The 10,246-nt window shown below is 34.7% G+C and overlaps 1 protein-coding gene across 1 annotated transcript in view; it reads left to right on the top strand.

Annotated features, from left to right (window-relative positions):
- WDR60 (WD repeat domain 60) overlaps window positions 1–8,061 on the top strand; it is a 38,037-nt gene extending 29,976 nt beyond the window's left edge. Inside the window, exons 18-25 of the mRNA XM_019471881.1 lie at window positions 468–581; window positions 1,458–1,519; window positions 2,598–2,649; window positions 3,932–3,992; window positions 4,246–4,342; window positions 4,598–4,729; window positions 6,273–6,496; window positions 7,602–8,061. Of these exons, the coding sequence (XP_019327426.1) occupies window positions 468–581; window positions 1,458–1,519; window positions 2,598–2,649; window positions 3,932–3,992; window positions 4,246–4,342; window positions 4,598–4,729; window positions 6,273–6,496; window positions 7,602–7,773 (914 nt within the window). The 3' untranslated portion in view covers window positions 7,774–8,061. The remainder of the gene's footprint in view (window positions 1–467; window positions 582–1,457; window positions 1,520–2,597; window positions 2,650–3,931; window positions 3,993–4,245; window positions 4,343–4,597; window positions 4,730–6,272; window positions 6,497–7,601) is intronic.
- Window positions 8,062–10,246: the final 2,185 nt, after the last annotated feature.

Raw genomic sequence — 10,246 nt, 5'->3', positions numbered from 1 at the left:
ACGGTGTACGGTGTATGGGGACAGCCTGCTCCTGCGCCTTTAAGACTTCCTTCTTGAACAGCCTTCCTACCAGTCCTTCTCTGTTTGTAAACAGCAATAGGGTAAATACATATTTTCTTGTGGTGAATTGTTTGTTTCAGCATAGTTACTTTCTATTAAATAATACTCTGTAACAGTAATTTTTCTTCAATTTTGTCTTTTCTATAGTAAGCAGTGATTTACTTCTACCTCTATTGTTTATGGAGCTTGAAATTAACATAATTCTTTTCATGGTAATTTTGTTAATTTAGGAAACAGTTTGCAGCATTGTATTTGAGACTTTTACAAAGTAATTCTTTATGAAGTTATTATTTGCCATTCTTTCTTTGTAACCATCATTCTCCCATAAGCTGAAAAGTGATTAGGGGTTTGTTGTTGTTTGTGTTGAAAATAATACAGTGTTTACCTTTCATTATCCTTAATTACAGATGGTATTCTGAACTCAGTAAACCACACCTCTTCTATACTAGCAGTGGAACCTGTCTCAACCTCTCTCTACACTGATCAGAATTATGGGCTCTCAAGCCTCTCTTATCAGGAGGGTATGTAAGCTGATCTTCAAAGCATTGATACATCTGAGTCTTTCTTTAGGTATCTAGTGAAACAAATATATCGTAGCCAAAATCCAGTTTATCATTCTATTCTGCCTCTTGTCTGTGTAGTATCAATTGTAGTATCAATTACATACCACATTCCTGTTTATTTTCTGCTCTCATTTTTATGTAACGTTCATTCAGTGCAGTTTCACATCAGATGTGGGTGCATGCTTGTTATAATGTCTGTTTTCAAGACAATATTTTGTTCTTCCATGATAAAACAAGTTATCACTCAAAAAACGCCTTTAGAGAAGTCTTAGTGCTCCTATAATGTCCAAAAAAACCCCTACCTAAAAAAGTGGAGCAACTTGGTTATATCTGAAAGCACTTAAAATATGTGACTGTACTTCGTGGTTCTTCCTGGGCCTTTTGCCTAATTTTTTTATGACCAGCCTTTGCAAAGAAACTTTAATCCTCATGCCCCCAAATTCTTAGGTAGTGTGCTAGAGGAGACATTATTACTTCCATTGCAGATTTTCACTTTGAAATCCATAGTAGTCCAAAGAAATGTGCTGCATATTGCACGTTTTACAAGATTTCATCTGTTGCACTTTCTGTTCTGTTCCAAAGTCCATGCAGAATCCAGACATTTCAAAAGATGAAAACAGAGAACATCTGCCTATCTGGTAGGACAAACTGAACATACAAGTTTCATGCCTTTTTCTTCTTCGGTAGAATTTGGGCACTTCCCCTTTTTATGGAGCTGAGAGGTTCATAAAAGTTTCAGAGAATGTATTAACCTAGGAAGTGTTACAAATCCTTTGATATTGTTCAGGATGAAGGTCAGCGTATGAATATAAATTGTTACTATTCCTTCCATAGAAATGTCAGGCCCCCCATTTCAGATAGCTTCAATGGATGAAAATGGAATCCTCAATATGTGGGTGAGTAATATATGTATGAAAAGAGAGGGTATTATGTGTTGGAATAATAAAATACTTCTTCAAATATAGCAACCCAAATCCAGGATTTCTGATGAGAATTTCCTCCCTGAAAAGTACGGCAACACTAGCCATTCTGTTGGAATTCTTCTCAAAATTTTTGACCTGACTCCCTAATGCCATGATATTATCCTTAGGCAGAACTAGTAACAGGTACATGAATTCATGAAAACAGGCAATCAGTAGTTCTTCGTGGGAATATGTTCACATATTTCTATTAATTGAATAATAGACCTTGGTCCTCTTTCACCCACCTACTTTATTTTATTTGAATCACAGTGGTGCGAGAGACTGTACTGAATGATGTGGGAAATGACATTCATAGTTCATATAAAATAAATGTTTAAGAGGCAAAATGTGAAAATCTATGGATAAGATTACCCTGCCTAAAATATGACAGGCAGGTAAGCACCAGATCTGTTGCTCTTAATTACTGTTCTGACAACTCTTCTTTTATCAGATGTTTTCAGTCTTTTTCTGCTGCAGCTTTGGCCCAGCTGCTGAACCTGTTGTTTGCAACTGAATTGATCTTGCCTGAGGAACTGAATGGCTCAGTGAATAATAAGGGGATAAAAGTATTTCCCTTCTGTATCACTAATTAAGTCCCTTAAAGCTCTAAGTAACTTTAGCAGCAACAGATTCAGGCCAAATGATCTATCCTTTCTATTTCATGAAGAGTGAAAAGCACAGGAAATGTATTACAATTCCTTATTTTGGGGTTTAGGGTGGGGGTTTTTTTGTGATCGACCAAACCAGCAAGATGCCAACTAGCGATTAAGTGTAGAATGTGACTTCCCATATTCTGCTTTCCAGCAGGGAACATCCAGCAGGCATGTGAAGCTATTTTTAGCATTGCAGACGTTAACAGGGGATAGAGAATCTACCTGTAATCATTGTAATGTTAGACCTACCTATTTAAACGTTCCTTTAGAGTTATGTCATACATTATTACAACTAGTTAAAAAACTTTGAAGTCTGGTAAATATTTATTGCTTTTTAATGTTAAATATTGACTTTTCAGGTAGTTGTTGAATTACAAAAAGTGGATTTAGCTGGTTCACAAGCTGATTTAGGTGAGTACTGTACATTAGAGGTAGAATAAGGTGCTTGAGTTTTGAGATTATGAAGTTAGAGAGGAAGAGTCAGTGATGACAAAAAATAGTTTAGAAGAAGGCAAAATTACTGAAGAAAAGATTCATTCTGAATAGGACATATATGTGATATTTGGGGTTATTGGTTAGGTATCATGAGTTATTTTCACTGCTATCTGAATCTCATCTGCTAATTCTGTATTGGTAATTGCTATCACAGACAACCACATTTCTTATAATGTCAAAGCAGATTTCTGTGTCCTCAACAGCTTTTTTCCAAAGAATATGAGATTTTATGTCCTTCTCGGTCCTCCTGTTCTTTCTTTAGTTTTAACCAATCTGCTTTTGTTGTTGCCTATATCTCCATTTTGATAATTGTCCTGAAAGGTCTCTTTTGGGTAAGGTACTTAATTTAGTGTGAGAAAAAAGTTTCCATGAAAAAAGTAAAGAACAAAGTCTATTCAGCCCTTTTTGAATTGTGTGAATGTAATGAAGTTATAAAGAAAATTACCTTTTTTGTTCTTTGAACAAATTTAGACTTACATACTTACCTAACTGGAAAAGGCTGTGATTAAAATCCTGATACATTTTAAAATACATGTATAAACAATGAAGTAATGCTAACAAACTAGAATTTTTGATCAATTTTCTAATTTATAAGCTCATGTGCAATGTCTGGCTATATTAAGCTGCTAAAGGTGGGTATTATGTCTGTGGACAGGTACCTTTTAAAGCTATGGTCGTGTGTTGACACAGTTTTACTGCCACCAGCATTCATTTTTTTCCTCTTCAAAAAATTCTTGTGTTTGAAGGATTTGAATTATTTATGTTATTCTCTACTAACAAGTAACATAGACCAACTTTATGGAAACATTATTACAGTCTCTCATTACTATAATTCATTGTCAAAGATCCAAACGACATAAATGTGCATTTTCACCATTGATAGAATTGGGTTTTATAGAGTGATATTACAGGATGTTATATGCATACTGTAAAACTAAAACAAACATATAATCATGTTTCCCTTTCTCTGTCCTCTTTCTGTGTTTTCTGTCAAAGATTACAACTCTTCAGATTTGAATTCTGAAGTAAATAGTTCTAAATGATGTAAGATTTTTACATATCAAAAGCTGTATCTACAATAAACAATTTAATTATGAAGTATCCTTTTACTTATTAGCTTAGGTTTTTATTTGATGATAGCACTTTCCTAATGCAAAGTGCTTAAATCAGTTTAAATAATTATTTTATATAATTTTAGGTTTAATTCCTGGAGGGAAAGTGAAGTTAGTACATAGCTCTACTATGGAATTGAATTACAAGTAAGAAAACAGGGACATTTAGATTTTACATGTGTATCTCACAAAGCTAATTTTTCCTATACTTTATTAATTTGCTGTTATGTAAGATACATTTAACAATATTTTCATTAGTCGTTCGGGGGGTTTTTAACATACACTTCTTCCTAGAGCTAGTCATAGACATTTTAGATCAAGAGTTTCTGTATGTACTTGCATAGCTGTAGGAGACAACTACCTGTATTTAGGTCATCTTTTACCTTTATGTTTTTCCTAGCCTTTTCCCAAAGGATGTGCGCCAGAGAATGCCCCAGACGCTGAATATTAAATTTCTGTCTTCTAATCCTAATCATTTCATTGTTGGAACAAACATTGTGAGTAATGTGCTGAAATTCATCTCATTGTTATTTTTTGTTTTGGAAGCTGCCCCATTTACTTGGAATTTTACCAGTAGACTGTATATAAAATTTATAACTTGAGACTACTATTAAAATCTGTTAGCTATTAAAATTTGTGAGCTATTAAGGATCTTTTAAGGTAGCAGCTCTGTGAATTATTTTACTTTTTCTTGTAATATTGATAATGCAAATTTTGTTTTGTTCAATTCATTTTCTTTATATTGTTTGTAGGGGCTGGTAGGCCATGGTACGAGACATGATTTAAAAGTTCTTCCAAAGCTATTCAGACCCCAGGAGAGCGGACTGAGATCAATAAGCATCAACGCAATTGATTTCTTCCCTTTTGGAAAGCCACTATTTTTGGTATGAAAACATTTTAATGTAATACAAGTTTCATTTTTTAATTACTTGCTGAGGGAGGATTTCTAATCTGATGTATTTAACTAGATGTGATAGTTGATTTACCTCACTAATTCCAATCTGCTGTGAAGGGTGACAATAAATTTTGTGTTCTGGTGTTCGAACTTTGCTTATGTAAAAGGCCGACTGTCTGGCTCACAGAAACAAATGGCAGTCTCACTTCAGCCTTATAACTTACTCTTTCTTTTTACTGAAATTCAGCATTGCAAGCAGGTCTTCTGCTGTTAATGAAGCCTCAGCTGTTTCTCACTCTTATCATACATCTCTTAGTGACATAATCATTTTGGAGACAAAATATCTGTATTGCTGTGAAATAAAGGTCTGTGGGGCAGCTCTGGGCATTCCCTGCTTTCCTTTCCTCTCCACATCAGGCATACCCTTGGGGTGTGCCTGGCAGTGTACCATGTGGTCAGGTGTGTTCAAATCTGTCCTCAGCAGTTCATGTTGAGACACACCCACTGTTTTTATTTGTCTCCCTTGTGGAGATTTATTCAATGCAAGTTGAACCTAACTTTGGTAGGATTTTCCATCTCCTTATCCTTGCGTGTATTTGTACTTGATCCTCTCTTAAAAATCCTTTCTTTCTAAATTTGCATGATTTACATGACTTCATTAGGATTGCCTAAGGTATAAAATTAATGTGTTTGGCTACAGTGTACGTATTTTGTGTCACCACTGCACAGTCAGAACTTTCTTTTACCAGTATGGATGTTCTTTTTCCCAAATGCGTTTATTTAGAGTGATACTGACTTCTACAAGTTTGTATCTGCAGAGTCCTTTTAAATGTGAGCACAATTTGCAGAGTCACTGTAAAAAGTCATCATAATTTGAAAATTCTAGGAAGGCTTCCTGATGTAGAGGTGGCCCAGGGTCATAAGAATGTTATTTTCTGTTTTCATAGAATAGTTTCTTTTGTACCTGGATTAGAGCAAACCTGTAAATGTTATATTAAGCAAGACAAAGGTTATAAGAAAATATCTGGAAGCAGTGATATCTGCCTGTCTTTGAATTTAGTTGTTCATTATGAATCAGTTTAATATCATTAAACTGTTAAGCACAGCCTGTCCTACTGAAAGCTATTCTTGGTTTTACAGATTACATGTGTCACTGAGTAGCTGTCTGAATTGGTCTCTAGGCTCTGACCTCGCCCCGATTCAGACTACTGTCAAGTTGTGCTGGGTCATAGTATTAGTGAAGTTGATAGTTTGAGAACCTTTTTTAAAATAGGAAATGAGGACTTCATCCTAGGATTAGTGGATTAGATTACTCTTGTATGCTCAGTACAGAGCTACTGCTTTTGAACTCAAAATTACATTAAAAGTTAAAATCTGGATAGTCCATAGAGTGAGATATGAGAGATGTGCCACTTGAGTCAGAGAACTAATTTTATTTATATGCTTGATATTCTCAAGAACTGAATTGCAGTTTTTATCCTGCTTAGTTTATTTCATTCCCAGGAAATATTTTCTTTTTGACTATGATATAGGTTGGCTGTTCAGATGGAAGTATTAGATTACACCAAATGACATCAGAGTATCCCCTCATGCAGTGGAACGACAGCACAAATGGCCAACCAATTATTGCCCTGAAGTGGGCCTTAACAAGACCCGCTGTGTTTTTTGTCCTGGATGCATCATCTAATATTTACATTTGGGATCTTCTGGAAAATGATTTGTTGCCTGTGGCAAAGCAGACTATTCCATCAGAGAAGTAAGTACATTACATTACTCTATTTTTAACAACATATTAATATTATTATCGTCTTCATTTTGATTAGAGTTTGGATGGGGTTTTCTGCTTGACATTAAATGTTCATTAGAATTTGCTTTTCTAACTATTTTTTAAACTGTTGGAGGTGTGGAAAGAGACTACAGCGAGCTAAATTTTAGTTTATACTTATTTAATTATTATTTTATACAGTTGGATAAAGGAGAAATAATGTTAGTATAAATCAAAATTAGGTATAGTGTTATCAGTTGGGACAGATATCTGTACATGGAGCAGTTGCTGTTTACATGAAGAGAAAAATTTTGTTCCCACTAAAATCGCTGGACTGCTTAAGTTCAAAGATAGCTTTGCTGGAATAGGATCAACCCCTAAAATAGACAAGATGTTGGACAACATTTTTAAATGCCTATATATAGTATGGTTACCAACATAAAGAAATATATTGTGTTTATTGTCACAGAGTAAACAGGAATATTTTTGGCTAGCACGTATTCACCAAGACTCACAGTGCTGTTCCTGTAGTCAGTGTAGAGATCTGGGTATCCTGTAGATTGATGCAGAAAAGGAGTTTAGTTTAGCCTTTCTGAATTACAGTCTTGAGGATTCTCTTTCCTTCCTGATGGGAGCCCTGCTGGGAGACTCTGTCTTCCCTAGGCTTAAGTTAATCTTGGTGAATATCCCTCTAACTAGAAGTTTTCCTTGTAGCCTTGTAAACTATAGCAAAGTGCTGCTAGTTTTGGGAGAAAATAGTATAATTTTTAAAGTTGCTACACTGTACTGGAAAATACCATAAAAATAGTTCATTTTTACAAGCTTGAAATAATTTTTAAGTCATGATTAGAAATTGATGGTGGAATCTGTGAACAGGGGAAGAATTGCCTGTTATGTTTACATTAAATGATTGCAACTGGTGAAAAGCTAAAGAACATACCGGGACTTGAAATAGTGAGGAATATCACGTTGTGATGAGCAGAAAAAAGGAATCATTGAGTTTACTCTAAGTAACCTGCTAAAAACACGCTTGAAAACACCTATTTCTCTTAATTTTGCCTCAATTAAAAACATTCCCCCGTTCTTTTGATTTCAGTGTTGTAACTATGGCTCTACTGGGAGAACCAGAAAAAACAAACGGACTGTTAGGCATTGTGCTGGCCAAAGAATCTGGACAGATAGACATTCAATATGTAAAGAAGAAGTGGGCATTACCTCAGCCTGAGGAATCTGAAAAACTACATTTGCTTTTATTGCAGTCTTTTTAGAAACAGTACACCTGTCTGGGAGTACAAACTATTGCAAAATATTTAGATTATTTTTGACTGCAATTAAAAGATTTGTAATGTAATTTTGTATTTGTATATAACTTGTATATATTTTAAAGAATAGCAGTACAGTATTTCAGCTGAAACCATATATTTTATCACAAAAATGGCAGAACCAAATTTAGCATTATTGTATTCAAAAAGATGATGAACTGTATTTCATTACTGAAAGTACTCTAGATGTATATATTTTCAAAAAAATACTAAAAAGATATTCCTATAAATTACGCTGCTGTTTCTCATTATTCTGCTCTGAAGTAAACGATAGCAATCCTTTGTCTGGTGAGCGTAAAGTTGTGCCTCTGTATAAACAACCTGAATGTATGGAGACTTCTACCTCTGGGCCTTTTACACACTGAGACTTGATAAAACTTTCTTATATCCACCTAAAAACATTATGCAAACATATCAGAATACAAATTTACATCGCATGATATCTTACTTCTGGTTTTGACCCTGAAACTTTGCAAAAGGAATACCTGACTAACTCGAGTGGTCCTGATATGTACACTACCTGTTTGGATCAAACTATGTAAACAATATGCTTGTGAGATTTACTGAAATTCTAAATTCTTTGGGATTTCTGATGTAAAACAGAAAATACTGAGCTGTTTAGTCCTGCAAATCATTCCCAAAGCTCTTGTAGTGAGGAAGAGGATAGCTGTCTGTAATATTATTCTAATTTTTGTACACTCTTGGTAAAGTTTGGACCAAGACCAACAGCAGAAAATGTCTTTAACCTTTGTAGCCTAACAACTTCTGATTTAAAGATCATGAGGAAAACCATGATTAAACGAGCACAGATTCAGGGAAAAAAAGGATAATTGGAAGACAATGTGTTCAGAATATAGTGAACATATATTTAAGATACGTACCATCTCCTTCTAAAGTAGACTGAAACAATTTGTAAATTCTAATTAATTTGTTGCAAACATTTTTCTGTGTAAATTGTTACTTAAATTGAGCAAACTCAAAGTGGCCACATGATGGAGCCAAGTCACAGCAGTAAAAAATGAGTGCCTTCTATAAACAACATACACCACTTTGGGAATGAATTTGTTGTAGTCCATTGCACGTTATCCTTTCCTCAAAAGCAGCGACTGCAATCCAGAGAGCCTGATGAACTCTTGGAGGGATGCATATTTCAGAGACCATTTTCACTATCCTAGTTCCATAGAAAAAAGTTCACTGTTAATTCCCAATTATTTTCATATCCCTATCATTTTTACGGGTAGCTCTGATATGTGTGCATATGCACACATATTCTACTGAATGTTCTTTATATAGGAGGTGAACACTACTATCATGGAACATTTAAAATCGCCCCAATAATATCTTTTTTTTTCCCACCTGTGGGCAATTTTGGAATCCGTATTCTTAACCGAATGAACTGTAGTCAAAATTAACTGACCCATATAATAGAAACTTACCGTTCAAATTATGTAAAAGTTGAATCACTATCCACCCATGTTAATAGAGTTTTTATAAAATATAACCTCTTGCTCTTAAGCCAACAAATCCTGGCAGCAAGGCTGAAAAATTTTAAATATGCAAAATGCCAGAAAGTTTTGAATAAACTTCTGCTTTTATTTTCCACTTTATGAATGTGCTTTGAAAGCCTTTTCTATTTAGACCATAAATATTAATACTGTTTTCATTGGTTTTTGTCATCTCACAGATGGGAAAATGCAGTTTTCGGTAGCTGAATAACAAGTTAACCGAGGACAGAATTCTTGAATCAGCTGGCTGATTTTTTAAAACTGTTTAGAAATGCTTTTATTAACCTGTCAGCCTATATTTGCAGGAGAGCTTGGGAGAACAGGAATAGCATGATTCTTCTTTTGTACCAGAACATTTCTTTTTAATTTTACTGAAGGTGACCATCCTACCCAATGCAATTTTGCCTTAATTAATCATTGCTGTCATTTAGTTAAGACATGTTGAAGGATAGAGGAGCATTGTAGCTTCCATAGCAATGAGGGAATATTCTACTAGCTGGAATATTTTTAGCAGAACACAGTTAAATCAAAAATAGTTATCCTTTTTAACGACAGATGTTTTTTTCCTGATGGAGTTAGAAAGCCCATCTAGGTTTGTTCTAGGTGTAGAAATTGGTTGGACTAAAGCAAATACTAAAGTGTCGTTGGATTACACGGACTGTTGGAATAGGCCTATCTGTAAAATTCACTTAGGAAGTGACCAGAATTTGGCTATCAGTGGCATGCTTGGTGACGTGCAAACCAGGAAAAGTTATGAAGATACCGGGAAAGGAAAACAGCTAATGAGCCATATTTTTTCATTGCTAGCTTAATTTTCAATCAGACTTATCAGGATTCTATTTATAGACAAATGCTCATTTGTCTGTGTGTTTCTGAGCCTCCTCGGCTGTGAGAAGGAAGACGGCAATTCCATT

Source organism: Aptenodytes forsteri, unplaced genomic scaffold, assembly GCF_000699145.1.
Source record: "Aptenodytes forsteri isolate BGI_AS27 unplaced genomic scaffold, ASM69914v1 Scaffold257, whole genome shotgun sequence".
Classification (NCBI taxonomy): Eukaryota; Metazoa; Chordata; class Aves; order Sphenisciformes; family Spheniscidae; genus Aptenodytes; species Aptenodytes forsteri.
This window is presented reverse-complemented; position numbering and strand designations above follow the sequence as displayed.